Source organism: Cucurbita pepo, chromosome LG17 (genome assembly GCF_002806865.2).
Source record: "Cucurbita pepo subsp. pepo cultivar mu-cu-16 chromosome LG17, ASM280686v2, whole genome shotgun sequence".
Lineage (NCBI taxonomy): Eukaryota > Viridiplantae > Streptophyta > Magnoliopsida > Cucurbitales > Cucurbitaceae > Cucurbita > Cucurbita pepo.
The window spans coordinates 4,409,013-4,436,944 of NC_036654.1; the positions used below are offsets into that span (position 1 = coordinate 4,409,013).

The following is a 27,932-nucleotide window of genomic DNA, read 5'->3' on the forward strand; positions in this document are numbered from 1 at the left end:
TCAGAGTAGTACTAGGCAACGATCAGTTTAGGGAAAACACTAAGCATATAGCTTCCGTTTAGTGTTCAGAGTAGCACTAGGCAAAAAAAAAAAATAAACCGATCAAAACAAAGAGAAAAAACCTCAATCCATCCACATTTCCAATTCGAAGATGAGATCCTACGAAGATTTTGAGGATTAAAATGATAATAAAATCATCATATAGTGAGCAAATAGGAGTTAAAACTCAAACGTAAAACTTGGAAAATAAGTAGTTTTCTTTTCTTCTTCAACGAAACGGTTTTACACTTCTTCCTCAACTAAATCCTCCTACATGGAAACGTCCTCTAAACAACCAGAAACAAACACGAGTACTCGCACACTGATAAATATTTCTCCACATCAGTCGATTTAGCAAAAATACTAAGCATGTAGCCTCCGTTCAGTGTTCATAGTAAGCACTAGACAAAGAAAACGAAACCGATCAAAACAAAGAGAAACGCCTCAATCCATGCGCATTTCCAAAAAGGATTTGTTGCTCAATGGACCTTGTCAAAGAGCAGACATTACGAAAAAGAGAATACCTTTGTACCTTTCAAAATCCAAACTTAAGCATACTGCAACCAATTTTATTCTATTCCTTGGAAATATGACATTATTGAATGCACTATTTTGTCCACTATGGATTGTTTTGCACCATTCACCAAAGTGTTACTCAAATTAGCCCGTACGAGTACTGGTAGCAACCTAAAACAAAGAGAATCTAAAAATATGCATTCATCGAGCATCCAATAACAAGACGCTATGATGTTGCATCATATGCATATGTATATCGATTCGCTACATGTTGAATAGCACGCATATTCATTTAATAAAGAAACACACACCAAACCTTTATAACAAAGTAGAATACAAAAGGTAAAGAGTTGCAGTGGTTTATACAATGATTAAGTCTAGGTTTAGTTTCTATACAGATCACCATACTTCTACCAAGCCAACGGTGATATTGTTTTCATCACTCAGTTTAGAGATCCCTCATTTGGTGCTTTTAAGTCAACTACAATAACTGAGATGTTGTCGCCACTCAAATTACTAGCTTCCTTGCGTATTTTATTTGCAGCACATTGAGCTGGATAAATTACATTACCAGTTCCACCAAGCGCCAACTTCTTGCGTTGCCTTTTCAGTACGCTGCAAGCCATCTTCATCACGTCATCGTTGGATAAGACATCCCATACTCCATCACTTGCTAGAATCAAACACTCATCTTCCTCAGTCCTCGATGTGAACGTAACCTCCGGATCAAATATAATCCACGGTTTCAAGTAATGATCACCTGATCAGAAATATATTTGAAAATCGCAACAATAAAAGATAAATAGATGCAAAATTTGACAATGTAAACTTAGAAGCTTGCAAAATTAGTGGATGACTAGTTATTGTTGGAGGATGAAAGTCTCACGTCCCCTAATTTAGGGAATGATTGGGTTTATAAACAAAGAATACTCTCTCCATTTGTATGAGAACTTTTGGGGAAGCCGAAAGCAAAGTCATGAGAGCTTATGCTCAAAGTGGACAATATTATACCATTGTGGAGAGTCGTATTCGTCTAACAGTTATGAGTCGTTGGGAAAATATGAAGCTATGGGTTAGAAGAAACCTATTGCTCTGGTCATTGCCAGCACTCCTTCGACCCTAGGACAGCCTACAAACAGAATTTTTGCTCCTCCCTTAATAAGTCTATCATATTCATCTGGCCTGCTAATCTGCATCAGAAAAGAGGAAATTCTTTGAATCATAATATTAACTAAAAACATTGAAGAATTTGTGCATCCAAACCAAACAGAGAGAATTGTAATTGAACCTTGTGGTCAATTGTCAAGGGAATGGCTTGATTCCCACGACAAAGCAATGCTCTAGAGTCACCACAGTTGGCAACAATTATTTGGCAAGCTGACAGAAGAACAACCAAAGCAGTAGATCCAACTGAATATGGGGCCAGAGTCTTGTCCTTGAAGGCATCATCAACCCTCTCATAAGACCTCGTCAATGCCATTTTCCATCTCTCTTGCTGACCGTTTTCAGAAACCCCTCTATTCCACTCTTCTGCTAATAGTTCATGGAACTTCTTTGAACAATAAGTACTCACCTGAAATCATCGTTAAACATTGATACAACAATACCATAATCTATATTTTGATGGTAACAAAGCATAAATGGCCATAAGTTAGAACACCGATACATTATTAAATAAAACAGCTTGATTTGGCATGCCTCCTTGTCATTAGCGAAACTAATGAACGGACCCCCATCTTGAACCATCTTATTTCATGGTCAACAAAATATAAGTCCCTCGTGCACTTATTATAGTCATGAACTTGTGTCAATCGCTGATTATTAAACGCCTTAGTGACTCTAAGTTCATTTCCTTCAGCAAATTAATTTCCTTCTAGCCAGCATTATCTCAAATGTGAAGCAAACGAGAGGACGTTAGTGAAGCTTCCACGAAACCTTTTTATAGTTCTTCCTCAACTAAATCCTCCTACATGCAAATGACCTTTTAACAACCGGAAACAACTAAATCCTCCTACATGCAAATGATTTTTTAACAACCGGAAACAAACACAAGAACATGCACGCAATAAATATTTTTCCTCATTGATCAGTTTAGCGAAAACACTAAGTATATAGCCTTCGTTTGGTGTTCAAAGTAACACTAGACTAAGAAAACGAAACCGATCAAAACAAATAAAAATACCTCAATCCATCCACATTTCTAATTCGAAGATGAGACACTACGAAGAATTAAAATGATAACAAAACCATCATATATTGAAACTCGTAGAGTGGGCAATATTTTGAACCATGGACTCTAGCTTCCCGGTAGGGGTGTACATGGTCCGGGTTGGGTTGGGTTGGGTTGAGCGATTTTTTTGACCCAACCCAAAAGTTCGGGTTGGTTGGATTGGTAACCCAACCCAACCCGAAACTTTTCACAACCGGACCCAACCCAACCTTCTATTTTCGGGTTAGGTTCGGGTTGGGTTGTTAATTTTTTAAAAAAAGTTTTATTTATCCACCATTTATAATTATTCGGATACAATCTTATATAAAATATATTAAAAATTTACAAACAAACACAATTCAATCCATAATTGCTAAAAAAAAAACAAAAAAAAATAAATTCAATAAAAAACAACGAGCGAAAATTGTAACCTATTAACATAGTTCGAGTGAAAATTGTGACATATTAACATAGTTTAACATGTTATAATACTAAAGAATGCCGGACATTTTTTGAAAATGGATTAAAATAGATAAAATATAAGAATATATCCTGAAATTAAATAAACAATAAAAATAATTAGTTTAAAGATATGGTATATAACGAAAAAAAAAAAACATATAAAAATATTTTAGTTGAAATATGTGTATGATTGGATAAAGATAGATAGTCCTAAACTATTACAAAAAAAATAATATATATATAAATATAAAATAGAAAATAAATATATTAGAATTAATGTCGGTTTATCTTTAATTATATTTAAACTAGAATTTAGAAATATAATAATGTTGCAACAAATAGAAAATAAATATATTATAAAAAAAAATTTGTGACCATTCAATTATTAGTTTATGTCCGTTTATCTTTAAATATATTTAAACTAAAATTCAGAATTATTTGTCTATTTTAATCCTTTTATAAAACATGTATTAACATATATATATATAATTTATGAAAATATAATGGTTTGTTAGTAAGGTATTTTAAAAAAAAAAAATGAAATATATATATATATATATATATATATATATATAAAAGAAAAAAAACAAATATATATAATATAAAAGAAAAAAAGACATGTATTTGCATATATATAATTTATGAAAATATAATGATTTGTTAGTAAGGTATTGCATATATATAATTTATGAAAAATTTTAATCTTTTATAAAACATGTATTAACATATATATAATTTAATTTAAGAAAATATAATGGTTTGTTAGTAAGGTATTTTAAAATATATATATATATATATATAAAAGAAAAAAAACAAATATATATAATATAAAAGAAAAAAAAACATGTATTTGCGTATATATAATTTATGAAAATATAATGGTTTGTTAGTAAGGTATTTTTAAAAATATAATGGTTTGTTAGTAAGGTATTGTTTGTTAGTAAGGTATTTTTAAATATATATATATATATATATATATATAAAAGAAAAAAAACAAATATATATAATATAAAAGAAAAAAAAACATGTATTTGCGTATATATAATTTATGAAAATATAATGGTTTGTTAGTAAGGTATTTTAAAATATATATATATATATATATATATATAAAAGAAAAAAAACAAATATATATAATATAAAAGAAAAAAAAACATGTATTTGCGTATATATAATTTATGAAAATATAATGGTTTGTTAGTAAGGTATTGCGTATATATAATTTATGAAAATATAATGGTTTGTTAGTAAGGTATTTTTAAAAATATAATGGTTTGTTAGTAAGGTATTGTTTGTTAGTAAGGTATTTTAAAATATATATATATATATATATATATATAAAAGAAAAAAAACAAATATATATAATATAAAAGAAAAAAAAACATGTATTTGCGTATATATAATTTATGAAAATATAATGGTTTGTTAGTAAGGTATTGCGTATATATAATTTATGAAAATATAATGGTTTGTTAGTAAGGTATTTTTAAAAATATAATGGTTTGTTAGTAAGGTATTGTTTGTTAGTAAGGTATTTTAAAATATATATATATATATATATATATAAAAGAAAAAAAACAAATATATATAATATAAAAGAAAAAAAAACATGTATTTGCGTATATATAATTTATGAAAATATAATGGTTTGTTAGTAAGGTATTGCGTATATATAATTTATGAAAATATAATGGTTTGTTAGTAAGGTATTTTTAAAAATATAATGGTTTGTTAGTAAGGTATTGTTTGTTAGTAAGGTATTTTAAAATATATATATATATATATATATATAAAAGAAAAAAAACAAATATATATAATATAAAAGAAAAAAAAACATGTATTTGCGTATATATAATTTATGAAAATATAATGGTTTGTTAGTAAGGTATTGCGTATATATAATTTATGAAAATATAATGGTTTGTTAGTAAGGTATTTTTAAAAATATAATGGTTTGTTAGTAAAGTATTTTTAAAAATATATATATATAAAATAAAAAAAGACAAGTTCAGATTCGTACTCAAGCATGATTCTTCTTCGACTGGCCAAAATACCAATTTGGCAAACCTATTATAGATTAGATGTCTTAATATATTTTATATATTTAAATTTGTCTCGAGTCAACCCGAGGGTTTTACCCACGAACCCGAAACCAAACCGATTCAATTCGGGTTCAGAAAAATGAACCAAACCCTACCCGAAATGCTAATCCAACCAACCCAACCCTTGTACTTCGGGTTGGGTTGGTCCGGATTGTCGGGTTGTCGGGTTAAATGTACACCCTACTTCCCGGTAGGTTGGATGAGATCAGACCAGGCCGAGGCCCATTTTAAAAACAACCAAATCTGATTTTATGGGCCGAATCAGGTTTGGGCCTAAATATGAGCCACTAATATTATTTTTTTTCAAAAATGCCCCTGGGCCCAATCATCAAGGTTTGGGCCTAGTATGAGCCATTAATATTATTTTTCCAAAAATGCCCCTCGTCCCCCTCTTTACAAAATAAAAAAAATTCATTTTTGGCTCCATTTTAAATCATGTTTTAATTTTGACCTGCTATAATTTTACTTTGGTGGTTGAATGTTATAATTTTACTTTTCATAATTAATCCATTTTATAAAAAATAAATTATAACAAAGAAATAATTAACTTTTTCAAACTAACCATACTGACACTCATTCAATTATCATCAGTTCATTCCTGCATAATTGATAAGGAAGAATGTCTTAATTGGTAAGGAAGAGTGTCTCAAAGCATCGGACAAAGGATTAAAACACTTTGATTTTACTTCCGACACCACCACAGGTCGGGTTCGGGTAGGTTGGATATGAGAGCGGGGGTAATGGAAAAATGATAGGTAGATACTTTATTAAGAAACTTGGAGTGAATCCGCACCTAAACCATCAATTTTTAGTTTTTTGAAACTTCGAGAGTGAATCCGCACCTAAACCATCAATTTTTAGTTTTTTTTTTCTTCTGGATAGCATACCATCACTCTCTATTTACCACATATATCACATATAAAAAAATCTGATTGGGGATTTTAAAATAAATAAATAGTATATATATATACATGGTTTTGTTCTTAATTATAGGTGGTGTTTGTGTATACTTGTAAAGTGAGCTGCATGACCGAGATTTAAATTGCTCCGATCTATCTACATCAGGTTTTATCTTCAAAATTGTATGCAAATAAGTGCATTCAACTAATTAGAGATACCAAAAAGAATACCTGAGTGCCTCCATGGCCATCAAACAAGCCAAAATAATGAACTAAAGGTTTCTCTTTCTCGTACCCGTCATCTTTCCATCTAGCTGGAGATAGAAACTCCGGAACAATGGCAATGGCATCCTCCATTGAAGTTCTACGTCCCTTGTCCAATCCAAAACCCCATGAAATCTCACAACTACCGCGTCCATTGTCTATTGCACTCATCGAGCTCATCGAGCTACCGTCACTCCTATGAGTGTCCTTCCGGCAGCGGTAGCGACAACAACTTCTATCAATGATTCACCGAAGTCGTTGATCATAAGCGCTGAAGCGTCACAAGTTATAAAGACAAGTTAAGGTAAGAAGAATACATAACTATGGAGAAGAGGTTTTTGCTCCAACGCGTGGAAGAAGGGATGAACATACATGGCAATATGGAGGAAGGAATGAACATACATGGCAATATGGAAGAAGGGATGAACATACCTGGCAAGCTCCTCCAAGTTGCATGCCTGGAGTTGAAAACAAGAATGGGAATCAGTCTGAAGCTGTCAATAAAACCCAATCTCATTATGACATATGGTAATCTCTTCACAGATCTAGATTTATGCACTTTACTCTGAATGCACTTTGTTATGAATAAAGAACTAATTACATGTGGAATGGCCTCAAGTCATTTGGTAAAACCTTACCTGTGGCGTGGCTTCATGTGGTTTGGTAAAACTTGGCTAAATATAGGAGACAGAGAACAATTACACTTATTCTCTAAATTAGCACTTTGCTCTGAATTAAGATCTATTTAGATGTGGTTGGACTTCAGGTCATTTGTAAAACTTGGCTAAATATAGGGAGACAAATATCTGAGATAAGTTACACCTTATGAAAAACTCATAAAAGAAGTAAATATTAAAAAAAAAACAAAATATATTATCTGTAATAGTTAATTGAAAGCATAAATTTGTTATAGAAAAATGGAACAGGTGTACACCAAAAAACATAAATTTGTCATAGAAAAATGGAACGCGTGTACAACAAAGGAACTTGGCTTTTGAAGGGCTTCCACCTTTATTTAAGGAGGTACGAGCACATACTACAAGTGTACTTATGTGAAAATCGCTTTAGAGTCTAATTTCTAAGGTTGGTCATGACAAACCTAGTGGCATTAGAAAGGAAAAAAGTGATAAATTTTCATAAAACGACTTACGGTCAATAATCTTCACAAGAAAGATAAATAAATAGTTCTTCATCATGCTTAAATAACCTACAAATTAGAATCGAAATGGAAATAAAAAAAGGGTAGTTAGTGTAATACTGCCATGAAGAGTCTTAGCTTGAGAATTTGAACAAGAACAAGAAGCACTTTTACACTCGCATATGTCTATTGTTAGCTTGAGAATTTGAACAAGAACAAGAAGCACTCTCACACTCATGTAAGTTTCCCATTGAAGCTCACTCCCAAAGTGTCAATTCCTTGATTAGAAGGCTATGGAGATGATCACAATAACACTAGAGAGATATGTATTAATTTAATGCCTAAAAAAGGTACAGAAATTATCCACAAAATAAAGTTAGGATCTCCTTATTAATACATATACTTTAAGAACTTTCTCTGCCTGCATTATCATTAAAACATCCACACTACCAAACTTTCTATGAAAAACAAAACTAATCACTGGTGTAATTTTTCAAGGAAATCTCACGATGCATGACGACGCCTCCCTTCTTGNTCTGAGATAAGTTACACCTTATGAAAAACTCATAAAAGAAGTAAATATTAAAAAAAAAACAAAATATATTATCTGTAATAGTTAATTGAAAGCATAAATTTGTTATAGAAAAATGGAACAGGTGTACACCAAAAAACATAAATTTGTCATAGAAAAATGGAACGCGTGTACAACAAAGGAACTTGGCTTTTGAAGGGCTTCCACCTTTATTTAAGGAGGTACGAGCACATACTACAAGTGTACTTATGTGAAAATCGCTTTAGAGTCTAATTTCTAAGGTTGGTCATGACAAACCTAGTGGCATTAGAAAGGAAAAAAGTGATAAATTTTCATAAAACGACTTACGGTCAATAATCTTCACAAGAAAGATAAATAAATAGTTCTTCATCATGCTTAAATAACCTACAAATTAGAATCGAAATGGAAATAAAAAAAGGGTAGTTAGTGTAATACTGCCATGAAGAGTCTTAGCTTGAGAATTTGAACAAGAACAAGAAGCACTTTTACACTCGCATATGTCTATTGTTAGCTTGAGAATTTGAACAAGAACAAGAAGCACTCTCACACTCATGTAAGTCTATTCTTAGCTTGAGAATTTGAACATGAACAAGAAGAACAAGAACAAGAAGAACAAGAAGCACTCTCACACTCATGTAAGTTTCCCATTGAAGCTCACTCCCAAAGTGTCAATTCCTTGATTAGAAGGCTATGGAGATGATCACAATAACACTAGAGAGATATGTATTAATTTAATGCCTAAAAAAGGTACAGAAATTATCCACAAAATAAAGTTAGGATCTCCTTATTAATACATATACTTTAAGAACTTTCTCTGCCTGCATTATCATTAAAACATCCACACTACCAAACTTTCTATGAAAAACAAAACTAATCACTGGTGTAATTTTTCAAGGAAATCTCACGATGCATGACGACGCCTCCCTTCTTGTTTCAAAGAGCTTTGTTTGTGTCATTGTCGTCCTTGTTTAACTCCGAACGGCTGACTCGAGCATTTGAATGAATTGCTGACAGTCGTNAGGTGTACACCAAAAAACATAAATTTGTCATAGAAAAATGGAACGCGTGTACAACAAAGGAACTTGGCTTTTGAAGGGCTTCCACCTTTATTTAAGGAGGTACGAGCACATACTACAAGTGTACTTATGTGAAAATCGCTTTAGAGTCTAATTTCTAAGGTTGGTCATGACAAACCTAGTGGCATTAGAAAGGAAAAAAGTGATAAATTTTCATAAAACGACTTACGGTCAATAATCTTCACAAGAAAGATAAATAAATAGTTCTTCATCATGCTTAAATAACCTACAAATTAGAATCGAAATGGAAATAAAAAAAGGGTAGTTAGTGTAATACTGCCATGAAGAGTCTTAGCTTGAGAATTTGAACAAGAACAAGAAGCACTTTTACACTCGCATATGTCTATTGTTAGCTTGAGAATTTGAACAAGAACAAGAAGCACTCTCACACTCATGTAAGTCTATTCTTAGCTTGAGAATTTGAACATGAACAAGAAGAACAAGAACAAGAAGAACAAGAAGCACTCTCACACTCATGTAAGTTTCCCATTGAAGCTCACTCCCAAAGTGTCAATTCCTTGATTAGAAGGCTATGGAGATGATCACAATAACACTAGAGAGATATGTATTAATTTAATGCCTAAAAAAGGTACAGAAATTATCCACAAAATAAAGTTAGGATCTCCTTATTAATACATATACTTTAAGAACTTTCTCTGCCTGCATTATCATTAAAACATCCACACTACCAAACTTTCTATGAAAAACAAAACTAATCACTGGTGTAATTTTTCAAGGAAATCTCACGATGCATGACGACGCCTCCCTTCTTGTTTCAAAGAGCTTTGTTTGTGTCATTGTCGTCCTTGTTTAACTCCGAACGGCTGACTCGAGCATTTGAATGAATTGCTGACAGTCGTCTTGAGGGTTTGCTTATCAATTTTAAGGTCAGAGGTGAAGGCTCTTTATGCTCCCTTTCGTGCTCTCGTAGAGTGAGTTGAGACATGCCAACTAGTTCATCAACGTTGACAGGTTCCTTTGGCACAATTAGATTTGGCTTTAGTACCTCATGATGACACGTTTCTACACCCTTTTCTTCTTCCATTGGTACTGTACTTTGTGCCCAAATAGAAAAAGGAACAGGCACGTAAGCCGAGATGTATCCGGTATCATAGGCGGGAAACCAGCAACTTCCATCTTGGGTGCATCAAGTTCTTTACCATTTTCTTCAACTGCAGTTTCCATGATATGGAACTCTGAGTTAAGTGAGAGATTTAGTGAAGGTTGTGAACCAGTGTTCTCTGTTTCTTTTGCCTGATAACCATGTAAAACTTCATCTTCTGGCGCACGCACCAGATCAGTTTCCTGAAAGACATGAAATAAAAGAACAAAATCCTTATCAAGTATAAATGGTACCATTCTAACAGATAGGTGCGCTGAGACCTAATAGCAGATGCATTATGAATTACTGGCACGAGGGTCACTGACCCAAAGAGTTCGTCAATTTTTTGATAAAGAGAATAAATTTATCCCTGAGATTCGGCCTTGGAAATCTGATGTAAGATTCGATATCAAAAACCAAAACGACTTTATTTGAAAACCATTTGAGCCAAATGATTATCAAGAGATTAGTGATATTCTAACTNTCATGCTAGGAATGCTTGGAGAGCTCTCAAGGGACCTGTTAGAGCAGAAAATGCTGCAGATTTATAGGAGAGATTTCCAGTTTGTTGTATATATTAAATTTTTCTGTCTAATTTTATTTATTTTTAAATTTATTTGGAAGAGAAAGGAAAATGTTTTATTTATTTGAGCATATATTTGAGTTTATTGTATATATTAAATTTTTTCGTCCTAATTTCATTTATTTTTAAATTTATTTGGGAGAGAAAAAAAAATGTTTTTCCTAATGAAGAGAGATAATATTTTTGTTGTAGATATTAAATCTTTCTGTCCTAGTTCAATTTATTTTTAGATTTATTTGGGAGCGAAAAAGTAAACCTAGAAAGATTTAGTGTGTTGTATATATTAAATTTTTCTGTACTAATTCCATTATTTTTAGATTTATTTGGGGGAGAAAAAGGAAAATGTTTTCACTCCATACTGTAAATTTATGTGAGCATATATTTCGAGTTTGTTGCATATATTAAAATTTTCCGTCCTAATTTCATTTATTTTTAGATTTATTTGGGAGAGAAAAAAAATATTTTTCCTACCGCAGATTTGTTGTATATATTACATCTTTCTGTCCTAATTTCATTTATTTTTAGATTTGAGAGAGAAAAAGGAAAATGTTTTCACCCCATACTACAGATTTATGTGAGCATATATTTCGAGTTTATTGTATATATTAAAATTTTCAGTCCTTATTTCATTTATGTATATATTAAGTCTTCCTATCTAATCTCATAAAGGGATCACAACGGATTATATCTTATATATTTTTTTTAAATTGTTCCAATTATTGAATGTGATTTAGAAATTCTAATGGTTTTAACTAAGTTTAAAGAATCAATAGTATTAAGAATTGATCTAGAATTAATATGACAATAGAATTAAAAAAAAAAACAGAAAATTAATGTCAATAATATTAAAAATGGTACATAAATTATTCTACCAACAAAATTAATAATAAAAAAAAATATAAGATTTGAAAGCAACAATATTTGACAATTATAAGTCGAGTAAATACAAGAAAAATAAAATATATAATTAAAAATTGTAAGGAAAAAAAATAGATGAAAAAGAAAAAAATTAAGATAATAAGTTAACATAAACAGAGAAACAAAGAAAAAAATAAAGAATTGGGGAAGGAAGTAAATGATAAAATAAAATAAATAAGAGAAAATAGTGTAAACCTAATTTCAGCAATTATTTTTATATAAAGTAACTCTCATAAAACACGAGCATTTTTAATAAAAAAAATAAAATTATATATATATATATATATATATATATATATTATAAAATATTCTAAAACTTTATTTACAAAACTTTAATATTAACATGAAATCTAATCTATGGACTATTGTAAATTAGAATAATAATTGAACTTTAATTTATTGACAATAGCTTAAGCTAATCAGTTAGATGACTTTAGATATCGCATTGTTATATTTGATGTTGACACGTGTCTTGTGGTGGTTCTGCACGTGTTATAAATTTGATGTGTGTGAATTGTTTATAAATCGATATGACTATGATATGTTATGTATGTATTATGATATGTGAATGATATGATACCTCTTACGTTATGCTGTGTTCAATGATATGTGTGAGATAAGATACGAGAAGGATGCAATAAATGTAATATAACGATATGAAAAATATATGACTGACATAGCTATATGATTAGGTTATGTATAGAAAATGATATGACTATGATAGATTGATAGAACGATATGATTAGATTATGGATAGAACAATTGTTATGATTTTATAGGTAAGAAACAATAATATAATTGAAATAAATTCATAGGACTTAACTCATTTGAATTTGACCTAAATGATTGTTGATGGAGTCAATATTGACATCTATCACTACCAAAGGGAGAGAGGTAAGGTTTTGATACCAAAAAGTAGCTGAGGGACTCCATGACTATCAAACAAGCCAAAATAATGAACCAAAGGTTCCTCTTCCACCGACCCGTTATCTTTCTATCCAATTGGAGATAGAAACTCTAGAACAATGGTGATGGCATCCTCCGTTGCAGTTTTATGTCCCTTATCCAATCTAAAACCCCAACGAAATCTTAAAACTACCACGTCCATTGTCCATTGCACTCATCAAGCCACCGTCACTCCCACGAGTGTCCTTTTGGCAGCGGCAGGGACAGTAGCTTCTATCAATGATTGACCGGAGCCGTTGATCATAAGCACTGAAACAACACAAGTTATAAAGATAAGTTAAGGTAGAAAGAAGATATAACTGTGGAGAAGGGGTTTTTGCTACAACGCGTGGAGGAAGGAATGAACATACACAACAATCTCTTTGATGTTGCATGGTCCCATTACAACATATGGTCAGTCCATTTATGCACTTTGATGTGAATCAAGATCTAATTACATGTTGCTTGGTTTCAGGTCATTTGGTAAAACCCAGCTAAATATGGGAAGATAGATAAATAATAACAATAATAATAAATTAATAAAAATAAAAAACTCATTCCTCCATCCACCCATTTCTCACAACTCGTCCCCAAATATCTATTATCAACCCTATGCTCCAATGCATTAGCTATTATGCTAGAAAGAGAGAAAAAAATAGAACATCAAAATTGCAGATACATAACTTTTCAGATGTAGTTGGGGGAGAAAAAGGAAAATGGCTTCACAGGTCCAATAAATTTATTGTATGTATTAAATTTATCTTAAATTTTAAGAGATCACCCAATTATATCTTAGATTTTCTTTAAATTGTTTCAATCGTTACATACTAACATGTTACATGTTAATGAACTGTTAATGGAGTTCAGTAAATTAGTAAAAAAAAATTTCATTAAAATTAGACCCATAGTTAATCAACCAATTCATATATATATATATATATATATATATATATATATATATATATATATAAAAGACTGATAATTTAGGAGCAACGACCAGGTAAATTAAAAAAAAAAAAATTAGTGTATATAATTAAAAACTAAAACTAAATACAAAACAAAAGTAAGATGAAAAGAAAAAAAAATTAAGATTTAGGTAATAGAANCAACAATCTCTTTGATGTTGCATGGTCCCATTACAACATATGGTCAGTCCATTTATGCACTTTGATGTGAATCAAGATCTAATTACATGTTGCTTGGTTTCAGGTCATTTGGTAAAACCCAGCTAAATATGGGAAGATAGATAAATAATAACAATAATAATAAATTAATAAAAATAAAAAACTCATTCCTCCATCCACCCATTTCTCACAACTCGTCCCCAAATATCTATTATCAACCCTATGCTCCAATGCATTAGCTATTATGCTAGAAAGAGAGAAAAAAATAGAACATCAAAATTGCAGATACATAACTTTTCAGATGTAGTTGGGGGAGAAAAAGGAAAATGGCTTCACAGGTCCAATAAATTTATTGTATGTATTAAATTTATCTTAAATTTTAAGAGATCACCCAATTATATCTTAGATTTTCTTTAAATTGTTTCAATCGTTACATACTAACATGTTACATGTTAATGAACTGTTAATGGAGTTCAGTAAATTAGTAAAAAAAAATTTCATTAAAATTAGACCCATAGTTAATCAACCAATTCATATATATATATATATATATATATATATATATATATATATATATATAAAAGACTGATAATTTAGGAGCAACGACCAGGTAAATTAAAAAAAAAAAAATTAGTGTATATAATTAAAAACTAAAACTAAATACAAAACAAAAGTAAGATGAAAAGAAAAAAAAATTAAGATTTAGGTAATAGAATTATAAACTAAAACTAATACATAACCCAACAAAAATAAATATTTACACTCATATATAAACAAAATAATAATAATAATAAAGATTTAGCTAACAAAACTAAGCCGGGCATAAAATGTATCTCATTGTAGGTTTGAAGAATAATTTTGTAGAAATTTGAATTTGAAATTGATGTCATGGACTCACATCGGTTGACTGAGACAAAATCAAGCTTTAATTTAACAGCTTAACTAATCAGGTCAGTTAAATGAAATCAAGCTTTAATTTAGTGACAACAGCTTAACTAATCAGGTCAGTTAAATGAATACGTATTCAATGTTCATGATATCTATACAGCAACGACCTTAAATTAAGTAAAAAAATTTGGGTCGTTGCAAAATACCTCAATCAGTCAGCATTTTTTATTCGAAGATGAGATCCTATGAAGATTTTGAGGATTAATCTTCAAAATTGTATGCAAATAATTGCATAACTCATTAGAGATATCAAAAAAAAAAAAATACTTGAGGGCCTCCATGACCTTCAAACAAGCCAAAATAATGAACTAAAGGTTTCTCTTTTTCGTCATCTTTCCATCTAGCTGGAGATAGAAACTCCGGAACAATGGCAATGGCATCCTCCATTGAAGTTCTACGTCCCTTGTCCAATCCAAAACCCCACGAAATCTCACAACTACTGCGTCCGTTGTCTATTGCACTCATCGAGCTCATTGAGCTACCGTCACTCCCACGAGTGTCCTTCCGGCAGCGATAGCGACAACAACTTCTATCAATGATTCACCAGAGTCGTTCATCATAAACGCTGAAGCGATACAAGTTATAAAGATAAGTTAAAGGTAAGAAAGAATATATAACTATGGAGAAGGGGTTTTTGCTCCAATGCGTGGAAGAAGGGATGAACATACATGGCAATATGGAAGAAGGGATGAACATACATGGCAATATGGAAGAAGGGATGAACATACATGGCAATATGGAAGAAGGGATGAACATACATGGCAAGCATGGCAATATGGAAGAAGGGATGAACATACATGGCAAGCTCTTCGAAATTGCATGGCCCAGAGTTGAAAACAAAAATGGGAATCAGTCTGAAGCTGTCAATAAAATCCAATCTCATTATGACATATGGTAATCTCTTCACAGATCTAGATTTATGCACTTTACTCGAATGCACTTTGCTATGAATAAAGAACTAATTACATGTGGAATGGCCTCAAGTCATTTGGTAAAACCTTACATGTGGCGTGGCTTCATGTGGTTTGGTAAAACTTGCTAAATATAGGAGACAGAGAACAATTACACTTATTCTCTAAATTAGCACTTTGCTTTGAATTAAGATCTATTTACATGTGGTTGGACTTCAGGTCATTTGTAAAACTTGGCTAAATATAGGGAGACAAATATCTGAGATCAGTTACCGTTACACCTGATGAAAAGCTGATAAAAGAATTAGATATTCAAAAGAAAACAAAAATATATTATTAATAGTTAATTGAAAGCATAATTTGTCAGAGAAAAATGGAACAGGTGTACAATAAAAAAACATAAATTTGTCATAAAAAAATGGAACCCGTGTACAACAAAGGAACTTGGCTTTTGAAGGGCTTCCACCTTTATTTAAGGAGGTACGAGCATAGACTACAAGTGTACTTGTGTGAAAATCGCTTTAGAGTCTAATTTCTAAGGTTGGTCACTAAGTATATAGCCTTCGTTTGGTGTTCAAAGTAGCACTAGACTAAGAAAACGAAACCGATCAACACAAATAAAAATACCTCAATTCATCCACATTTCTAATTCGAAGATGAGACAGTACGAAGAATTAAAATGATAACAAAATCATCATACATCGAAACTCGTAGAGCGGGCAATATTTTGAACCATGGACTCTAGCTTCCCGGTAGGGGTGTACATAGTTCGGGTTGGGTTGGGTTGAGCGATTTTTTTGACCCAACCCAAAAGTTCGGGTTGGTTGGATTGGTAACCCAACCCAACTCGAAACTTTTCACAACCCGACCCAACCCAACCCAACCTTCTATTTTCGGGTTGGGTTCGGGTTGGGTTGGTAATTTTTTTTTTTAGTTTTATTTATCCACAATTTATAATTATTCGGATACAATCTTATATAAAATATATAAAAAATTTACAAACAAACACAAATCAATCCATAATTGCTAAAAAAAAATTCAATAAAAAACAACGAGCGAAAATTGTAACCTATTAACATAGTTCGAGTGAAAATTATGACATATTAACATAGTTCAACATGTTATAATACTAAAGAATGTCGGATATTTTTTAAAAGAATGGATTAAAATAGAGAAAATATAAGGATATATCATGAATTAAATAAACAATAAAAATGATTAATTTAAAGATTAAAAAAAATTAATAATAAAATAAAATAATAGTTGAAATATGTTTATGATTTGATAAAGATAGATAGCCTTAAACTATTAGAAAAAATAATATATATATATATATAAAATAGAAAATTTAAAATTTAGAATGACTGGTTTATCTTTAAATATATTTAAACTAGAATTTAGAAATATAATAAAGTTACAACAAATAAAAAATAAATATATTATAAATATATTATAAAAAAATTTGTGAACATTCAACTAGTATAAAATTATTGGTAAAATTTAGAATTACTTGTTTAAAAACATAATTTATGAACATTGGTAAAATTTAGATAAACTAGTGAGGTATAGAATTCTATTACTTTTATTTATTTATTGCATATATATAATTTATGAAAATATAAGGGTTGGTTAATAAGGTATTTTAAAAAATATATATATATAAAAGAAAAAAATACATGTATTTGTCCGGATTCGAACTCAAGCATGATTCTTCTTCAACCAGCCAAAATAACCCTCTGGCACACCTATTGTTGATGTCTTAATATATTTAATATATTTAAATTTATATTGGGTCAACCCGAGGGTTTTACCCACGAACCCGAAACCGAACCGATTCAATTCGGGTTCAGAAAAATGAACTCAACCCTACCCGAAATGCTAATCCAACCCAACCCAACTCTTGTACTTCAGGTTGGGTTGGTCTGGATTGTCGGGTTGTCGGGTTGAATGTACACCCCTACTTCCCGGTAGGTTGGATGAGATCAGACCAGGCCGAGGCCCATTTTAAAAACAACCAAATCTGATTTTATGGGCCGAATCAGGTTGGGGCCAAAATATGACCACTAATATTATTTTTTTCAAAAATGCCCCTGGCCCACTCATAAGGTTTGGGCCTATGAGCCATTAATATTATTTTTCCAAAAATGCCCCTCGTCCCCTCTTTACAAAATAAAAAATTCATTTTTGGCTCCATTTTAAATCGTTTTAATTTTGACCTGCTCTAATTTTACTTTGGTGTTGAATGTTATAATTTTACATTTCATAATTAATCCATTTTATAAAAAATAAAATTACTTGTTAGAGTTAAAATGAATATAAATGAAAGAAATAATTAATTTTTTTCAAAGGAAGACACTCAATCAATTATCATCAGTTCATCACTTAATCGAGGAAGAGTGTCTCAAAGCATGGGATAAAGGATCAAACACTTTGATTTTACTTCTGACACCACCAGAGGTCGGGTTCGGGTAGGTTGGATATGAGAGCGGGAGTAATGGAAAAATTATAGATAGATACCTTATTAAGAAACTTGGAGAGACCACACTCAAATACACACCTACTATCAATTTTTAGATTTTTTTTTTTTTTTTTTTTTTGGGTAGCATACCATCACTTTCTATTTACCACATATATCACATACCAAAAATCCTATTGGAGATTTTAAAATAAATAAATAGTATATATATATACTTGGTTTTGTTCTTAATTAAAGGTGGTGTTTGTGTATACTTGTAAAGTGAGCCGTATGACGGAGATTTAAATTGCTCCTCTGGGTAGGATACCATCACTTTCTATTTACCACAGATATCACGTACCAAAAATCCTATTCGGGATTTTAAAATAAATACATAGTATATATATATATATATATATATTCTTAATTAAAGGTGGTGTTTGTGTATACTTGTAAAGTGAGCTGCATGACCGAGATTTAAATTGCTCCGCTATCTACATCAGGTTTAATCTTCAAAATTGTATGCAAATAAGTGCATTCAACTCATTAGAGATATCAACAAAAAAAAAAAAAAAAAAAAAAAAAAAAAAAAAAAAAAAAAACCTGAGGGCCTCCATGACCATCAAACAAGCCAAAATAATGAACTAAATGTTTCTCTTTCTCAGACCCGTCATCTTTCCATCTAGCTGGAGATAGAAACTCCGGAACAATGGCAATGGCATCCTCCATTGAAGTTCTACATCCCTTGTCCAATCCAAAACCCCACGAAATCTCACAACTACCGCGTTCATTGTCTATTGCACTCATCGAGCTCATCGAGCTACCGTCACTCCCACGAGTGTCCTTCCGGCAGCGGTAGCGACAACAACTTCTATCAATGATTCACCGAAGTCGTTGATCATAAGCGCTAAAACGTCACAAGTTATAAAGACAAGTTAAGGTAAGAAAAATATATAACTATGGAAAAGGGGTTTTTGCTCCAACGCGTGGAGGAAGGGATGAACATACATGGCAATATGGAAGAAGAAATCAACATACATGGCAAACTCCTCCAAGTTGCATGGCCTTGAGTTGAAAACAAAAATGGGAATCAGTCTTAAGTTGTCAATAAAATCCAATCTCATTATGACATATGGTAATCTCTTCATAGATTTAGATTTATGCATTTTACTCTGAATGCACTTTGCTATAAATAAAGAACTAATTACATGTGGCATGGCCTCAAGTCATTTGGTAAAACCTTACCTATGGTGTGGCTTCATGTCGTTTGGTAAAACTTGGCTAAATATAGGAGACTGAAAAAAATTAGCACTTTGCTCTGAATTAAGATCCATTTACATGTGGTTGGACTTCAGGTCATTTGTAAAACTTGGCTAAATATAGTGAGACAAATATCTGAGATCAGGTATAACTGATGAAAAGCTGATAAAAGAAGTAAATGTTCAAAAGAAAACAAAAATATATCATTTGAATCCTAATAGTTAATTGAAAGCATAAATTTGTTATAGAAAAATGGAACTGAGTGTACAACAAAAAAACATAAATTTGTCATAGAAAAATGGAACCCATGTACCACTAAGGAACTTGGCTTTTGAAGGGCTTCCACCTTTATTTAAGGAGGCACGAGCACAAACTAAAAGTGTACTTGTGTGAAAATGACTTTAGAGTCTAATTTCTAAGGTTGGTCATGACAAACCTAGTGGCATTAGAAAGGAAAAAAGTAATAAATTTTCATGAAACGACTTACGGTCAGTAATCCTCACAAGAAAGATAAATAAATAGTTCTTCATCATGCTTAAATAACCTACAAATTAGAATCGAAATCAAAATAAAAAAAGGGTAGTTAGTGTAATACCCCCATTAAGAGTCTTAGCTTGAGAATTTGAACAAGAACAAGAAGCACCTTTACACTCACGTATGTCTATTGTTAGCTTGAGAATTTGAACAAGAACAAGAAGCACTCTTACACTCATGTTGAACAAGAACAAGAAGCACTCTCACACTTATGTATGTCTATTCTTAGCTTGAGAATTTGAACAAGAACAAGAAGAACAAGAAGCACTCTCACACTCATGTAAGTTCCTCGATGAAGCTCACTCCCAAAGTGTCAATTCTTTGATTAGAAGGCTATGGAGATGACCACGATAACACGAGAGAGATATGTATTAATTTAATGCCTAAAAAAGGTACAGAGATTATCCACAAAATCAAGTTAGGATCTCCTTATTAATATATTTATTACAATATCTACCTGTTACATTTACAAAGAATACATATACTATAAGAACTTTCTATGGCCTACATTATCATTAAACCACCCACACTACCAAACTTTCTATGAAAAACAAAACTAAATACGGGTGTAATTTTTCAAGGAAATTTCACGATGCATGAAGACGCCTCCCTTCTTGTTTCAAAGAGCTTTGTTTGTGTCATTGTCGTCCTTGTTTAACTCCGAACGGCTGACTCGAGCATTTGGATGAAATGCTGACAGTCGTCTTGAGGGTTCGCTTATCAATTTTAAGGTCAGAGGTGAAGGCTCTTATTGCTCCCTTTCGTGCTCTCGTAGAGTGAGTTGAGACATGCCAACTAGTTCATCAACGTTGACAGGTTCCTTTGGCACAACTCGAATTGGCTTTAGTACCTCATGATGACACATTTCTACACCCTTTTCTTCTTCCATTGGTATTGTACTTGGTGCCCAAATAGAAAAAGGAACAGACACGTAAGCCGAGATGTATCCGGTATCATAGGCGGGAAACCAGCAACTTCCATCTTGGTTGCATTAAGTTCTTTACCATTTTCTTCAACTGCAGTTTCCATGGTATGGAACTCTGAGTTAAGTGAGAGATTTAGTGAAGGTTGTGAACCAGTGTTCTCTGTTTCTTTTGCCTGATAACCATGTAAAACTATCTTCTGGCGCACGCACCAGATCAGTTTCCTGAAAGACATGAAATAAAAGAACAAAATCCTTATCAAGTATAAATGGTACCATGTTAACAGATAGGCGCGCAGAGACCCAATAGCAGATGCATTATGAATTACTGGCACGAGGGTCACTGACACAAAGAGTTCGTCGATTTTTCAATAAAGAGAATAAATTTATCCCTGAGATTCGGCCTTGGAAATCTGATGTAAGATTCGATATCAAAAACCAAAACGACTTTATTTGAAAACCATTTGAGCCAAATGATTATCATAGAGATTAGTGAAATTCTAAATTGTTCCTTTTTTTTTTTTTTTTCTTTATTGTCATGCTAGGAATGCTTGGAGAGCTCTCAAGGGACCGGTTAAATTGCAAGCTGTGGTTAGAGAATTTATCGTGAGAAAACGAGCTGCTGCAACTTTTCATAGTATGCAGTTCTTTTAAAGTTCAAACTATCGTTAGGACTAAAAGAGTTTGTAGGTTGTGGTTAGAGGGTTTCTCGTGAGAAAACGAGCTGTTGTAGCTTTTTGCAGTATGGAGAGCCATTTTAGAGCTCAAACTGCCGCTAAGACACAAAAAGCTTATCAATCTTTTGATAAAGATAATAAGTTTATTTCGAGATTCGGCCCTGAAAGTCTTTTGTAAGATTCGACATCGAAAACCACAACCGCTTGATTTATTCAATTTTTGCCAAATGATTATCAAATAGATGAGTGAAACTCTATCTTGGTTCCTTTCTTTGTTTGCTTACTTGTTTCTTTATTGGCTGCTGCAACTTTTCACAATATGCAAACCCTTTTTAGAGCTTAAATTAACATTAGGATTTAAAGAGTTTGTATGTTGTAGTCGGAGGATTTGACGTGAGACAACTAGCTACTACAACTTTTCATAGTATACAGGCATTTTTTAGAGCTCAAAATGCTATTAGGATGCAACAATCTTCCCATAAGCAAATCATTGAAGAAGCTAGAAAACTTTGCGTAACCATGGATTTGTTCGAATTTCATAATTTATTGCAATCATGGTTAACTTTTAAAATTTGCAATCATAGTTCTCTTTTTTTTTTACTAGCTCTTTTGGCAATAGTTACAAAATTCTTAATCACCGAATAAAAAAAATTATAAATAAGTTCATGAAATGTACAGTATTTTAAAAATATTAGAAATAATAAATAAAACTCAATACTATAAATTATTTTGGTAAATAAGATCTCCTCGAATCACACAAGTTATAAAGATAAGTTGTAAGAAAGAAGATATAACTGTGGAGAATGGATTTTCGCGGCGTGGAAGAAGGATGAACAGACATGGCAATCTCCTCTATGTTGCATGGCCTCAAGTTGGAAACAAGAATTGAAATCTGAAGCTGTTTCAAGCTGTCAAAATATCCAATCTCATTATGACATATGGTCCCCAATTTATGCACTTTGCTCTCGATCAAGATTAGTTACATGTGTAGTGGTTTAAGTTATTTGGTAAAAGTGGCTAAATATTGGAAAACAGATATTTAGTAATGGTAGCATCCGATGAAAAGCCAAAAAAAATGTAAATATTCACTAGAAAACAAAAAACATATAAAAATAAATAAATAAATAAAAATAACTTATCCTTCTCTCGATTGTAAAACAAACATAAAATTGGTAGGTAAAAAAAAAAAAAATATATATATATATATATATATATATATATATTTGAGAGAGAAAAAAAAAATATTTTCCCTATATACCGTAGATTTATGTGAGATTTATACGAGAAATTTGGAGTTTATTGTATATTAAACCTTTCTATCCTAATTTTATTTATTTTTAAATTTATTTGGGAGAGGAAAAGAAAAATGTCTTCGATAAATAGAGATTTGGAGTGAGTTTATTGTATATATTAAATCTTTCTATCATAATTTAATTTATTTTTAGGATTTATATGGAAGAGAATATGTGATGGTTTATGTGATTGAGAGATTTGGAGTTTATTGTATATATTAAATCTTTTTGTTCTAATTTCATTTATTTTTATATTTATTTTAGGGAGAAAAAAAAAAAGAAAATGCTGCAGATTTATATGAGAGATTTCGAGTTTGTTGTACATATTAAATTTTTGTGTCTAATTTCATTTATTTTTAGATTTATTTGGGAGAGAAAAAGGAAAATGTTTTGACTGTGGCAGATTTTTGTAAGCATATATTTCGAGTTTATTGTATATATTAAATTTTCTTTTGTGTTAATTTCATTTATTTTTAGATTTATTTGGGAGAGAAAAAAAAATGTTTTTCTTTAGTGAGGAAAGATAAGATTTTTGTCGTAGATATTAAATATTTCTGTCATAATTCTATTTATTTTTAGATTTATTTGGAAGAGAAAAGGGAAACCTAGATAGATTTAGCGTTGTATATATTAAATTTTTCTCCCATTTATTTTTAGATTTATTTGGGAGAAAAAGGAAAATGTTTTTACTCGTAGATTTATGTGAGCATATATTTCGAGTTTGTTGTATATATTAAATTTTTCCGTCCTAATTTCATTTATTTTTAGATTTATTTGGGAGAGAAAAAAAAATGTTTTTCCTATGCAGATGTATGTGAAGAAACATTTCGAATTGATTGTATATATTACATCTTTCTGTCCTAATTTCATTTATTTTTAGATTTGAGAGAGAAAAAGAAAAATGTTTTCACGGCATACTACAGATTTATGTGAACATATATTTCGAGTTTGTTGTATATATTAAATTTTTCAGTCCTACTTTCATTTATGTATATATTAAGTCTTCCTATCTAATCTCATAAACCGATCACAACAGATTATATCTTATATTATTTTTTTAAATTGTTCCAATTATTTAGTGTGATTTAGAAATTCTAACGGTCTTAACTTAGTTCAAAGAATCAATAATATTAAGAATTGATCTAGAATGGATGTGACAATAGAATTAAAAAAAGACAGAGATTTAATATGTAATAATATTTAAAAAAATACATAAATTATTCTTCCAACAAAATTAATAAAAAAAATTACGCAACGACCATCTTTGACAATTATAAGCCGAGTAAATACAAGAAAAAAAATATAATTAAAAATTATAGGAAAAAAAATAGATATAGAAAAAGAAAAAATTAAGATAAGTTAAAATAAATGGAGAAACAAAGAAAAAATAAAGAATTAGTAAAGAAGTTAATGATAAAACAAAATAAATACAAGAGGAAATAATGTAAACCTAACTGCAGCAATTTTTTATATAAAGGTAACTCCCATAAAACAGTAACATTTTTAATAAAAAAAATAGAATTATATATATATATATTTTTTAATTATAAAATATTCTAAGACTTTTCTCCTACAAAACTTTAATATTAGCCGAAATCTAATCTATGGACTATTGTAAATTAGAATAATAATTAAACTTTAATTTATTGACAACAACTTAAGCTAATCAGTTAAATGACTTTAGTATCAACATTGTTATATTTGATGTTGACACGTGTTTTGTGGTTCTGTACGTGTTATAAATTTGATGTGTGTGAATTGTTTATGAATCGATATGACTATGATATGTTATGTATGTATTATGATGTGTGAATGATATGATAACTCTTACGTTATGATGCGTTCAATGATATGTGTGAGAGATATGATACGAAAAGGATGCAATAAACGTAATATAACAATATGACAAATATGCGACTGACATAGCGATATGATTAGGTTATGTATAGAAAAGGATATGATTATGATAGATTGATAGAATGATATGATTAGGTTATGAATAGAACAATTGTTATGATTTATGTAAGAAACAATAATATAATCGAAATAAATTCGTAGGACTTAACTCATTTGAATTTGACCTAAATGATTGTTGATCGAGTCAATATTGACATCTATCTCTACCAAAGGATGGAGGTGAGGTTTTGATACCAAAAAGTAGCCGAGGGCCTCCATGAGTATCAAACAAGCCAAAATAATGAACCAAAGGTTCCTCTTCCACTGACCCGTCATCTTTCCATCCAGTTGGAGATAGAAACTCTAGAACAAGGGCGATGACATCCTCCATTGCAGTTCTATATCCCTTATCCAATCTAAAACCTCCACGAAATCTTAAAACTACCATGTCCATTGTCCATTGCACTCATCAAGCCACCGTCACTCCCACGAGTGTCCTTTTGGCAGCGGCAGGGACAGTAGCTTCTGTTAATGATTGACCGGAACCGTTGATCATAAGCACTGAAACGCACAAGTTATAAAGATAAGTTAAGGTAAAAAGAAGATATAACTCTGGAGAAGGGGTTTTTGCTACAACGCGTGGAGGAAGGAATGAACATACATCGCAATCTCCTTGATGTTGCATGGCCTGGAGTTAGAAACAAGAATCGGAATCTATTCAAGACTGTCAAAAAATCCAATCTCATTACGACTTATGGTCAGCCGATTTATGCACTTTGCTGTGAATCAAGATCTAGTTGCATGTTACGTGGTTTCAGGTCATTCGGTAAAACCTAGCTAAATATTGTAAGACATTTGGGAACAATCATCCCTCTCCCCCACCAATTTCTCACAACTCATCCCCAAATATCTATAATCAACCCCATGCTCCAATGTAGCAGTGATCCGCTATTCTACTAGAGTGAAAAAAAAAAATAGAACATCAAAAGTCAGAGATACATAACATTTCAGATGTCGTTCAGAGAGAAAGGAAAATGACTCCAAATTTATGTGAGGGACATCTAGTGAGTTTGTTGTATATATTAAATCTTAATTTCATTTTTAATAGCAAAAAATTTCAGTGAGTTTTTATTTCTTAATTTCATTTTTATATATTAAATCTTAATTTCAATGAGTTGTGGTATATATTATCTTAATTTCATTTTTAAGAGATCACCAAATTATATTTTAGATTTTTCTTAAATTGTTTCAATTATTTAGTTTGAGTTAGAAATTAAATATTGTTCAGTAAATTATTAGTCAAAAATTCATTAAAAATCGACCCATAATTAATCACCCAATACAATTAAAAAGAATACAAAGATAAGAAAGACCAAAAATTTAGAAATAATAGTTGTCAATAATATATGTAATCAATTAAAAGATGGAAGATTTAGTAAATATAATTAAAAACTAAATAGGAAGAGAAAAGTAAATAAATTAAAATTTAGTTAATAAAATTAAAAATTAAAATTAATACATAAACCAAAAATAATAATAAATAAATAGAGATCATAAAAAAAAATTAAAAAAAAATAGGGAAACAAAATTAAACAATAAAAGAAGAAAAAATAAGGGAAATACTAAAGAGTATAGAATAAAGTGACTTACAATACATTTTCTTTATTTAAAAGATTTGGTGTATATTCTAAATTAGAGAAATAATTTTACAGAAATTTAATAGATTAAGTGTATCATTCTAAATCAGAAAAATAATTTTATAGAAATTTGAAATTGAAGTCTATTCACTAGGTTGACTTAGATTTTAAAAGACAGAATTAAACTTTAATTTAGTGACAACAGTAACACGTAAGTTATATGAATATGTATTCAATGTTCATGATATGTATACCGCGGCCATCCTAAATTAAGTAAAAAAAATTGGGTCGTTACAGGATACCTCAATCCTTTTACATTTTTAATTCGAAGATGAGATCTTAAGAAGATTTTGAGAATTAAAATGATTAAAAAAAACAAAAAAAAAAACTATCATATAGTGAGCAAATAGGAGCTAAAACTAGAATGTAAAACTCTTAAAATAAGTGATTTTCTTCTTCTTCTACTAATTTTTTTTACTGTTCTTCCTCAACTAAATCCTCCTAAATGCAAATGACCTCTTAACAACTGGAAATAAACAAAAAAACGATAAAAATTTCTCTTCTTGGATCGGTTCAGCAAAAACACTAAGCATATAGCCTCCATTCAATGTTCAGAGTAGTAATAGTCAAAGAATACGGAACCGATCAAAACAAAGAGAAATACATCAATCCATCCGCATTTTCAATTTGAAGATGAGATCCTACGAAGATTTTGAGTATTAAAATTATAACAAAACCATCAATGAGCGAATAGGAGCTGAAACTCGAACCTAGAACTTGAAAAACAAGTGTTTTTCTACGTCTTCTTCTACAACACCTTTTTAAAGTTCTTCCTCACAAAATCCTCCTACATGTAAACGATCTCTTAACAACAGGAAACAAACACAAGAACTAGAAAACACTAAACATATAGCCTTCGTTCATGTTCAAAATAGCCCTAGGTAAAGAAAAAAAAACAACCAAAACAAAGAGAAATACATCAATTCATTTGCCTTTTCAATTCGAAGATGAGATCCTACGAAGATTTTGAAGATTAAAATGATAACAAAATCATCATACAGTGAGCAAAAGGAGCTGAAATCGAAGTAGAACTCGGAAAACAAGTGCTTTTCTTCTTTTTCTTTTACGAAACCTTTTTACAGTTATTCCTCAACTAAATCCTTCTACATGCAAACGACCTCTTAACCAACAAAAATAAATACTAGAACTCGAACATGGTAAATATTTCTCCTCATTGGTCAGTTTAGCCAAAACACTAATAATATAGCTTCCGTTTAATGTTCAGAGGGCATCAGACAGTAAACGAAACTGATCAAAACAAACAGAAATGTCTCAATCCATCAACATTTCCAATTTGAAGATGAGATCCTACAAAGATTTTGAGAATGAAAATGATAACTAAACCATCATGCAGTGAGCGAATATGAGCTGAAACTCGAACGTAAAACTCTAAAAACAAGTGTTTTTCTT

At 30.8% G+C, this 27,932-nt stretch overlaps 1 protein-coding gene across 2 annotated transcripts; it reads right to left on the bottom strand.

Annotated features, from left to right (window-relative positions):
• Positions 1–855: 855 nt before the first annotated feature.
• On the bottom strand, positions 856–19,154 carry LOC111778921 (probable protein phosphatase 2C 6). Of its 2 annotated transcripts, none has more exons than XM_023658931.1 (4): positions 18,848–19,154; positions 1,844–2,128; positions 1,640–1,745; positions 856–1,315 (listed from the first exon to the last, which is right to left on the bottom strand). In XM_023658931.1, the coding sequence occupies exons 1-4, from the start codon at positions 19,058–19,060 to the stop codon at positions 999–1,001; spliced, it is 921 nt and encodes a 306-aa protein (XP_023514699.1). In that variant the 5' UTR covers positions 19,061–19,154; the 3' UTR covers positions 856–998. The 2 variants fall into 2 exon arrangements, with proteins under 2 accessions (XP_023514699.1, XP_023514700.1); XM_023658932.1 differs by lacking the exon at positions 18,848–19,154 and adding an exon at positions 6,459–6,758.
• Between the last annotated feature and the right edge of the window lie 8,778 nt (positions 19,155–27,932).

Coding starts and splice junctions, on each gene's coding strand:
- LOC111778921 (XM_023658931.1), bottom strand. CDS start 19,060: ATGAGCTCGATGAGTGCAATAGACAATGAACGCGGTAGTTGTGAGATT. Junction 2,129..18,847: donor ATGGTCATGGAGGCCCTCAG/GTTTTTTTTTTT, acceptor CGATGATTTCAG/GTGAGTACTTATTGTTCAAA. Junction 1,316..1,639: donor GGCAATGACCAGAGCAATAG/GTTTCTTCTAAC, acceptor ATTTCTGATCAG/GTGATCATTACTTGAAACCG.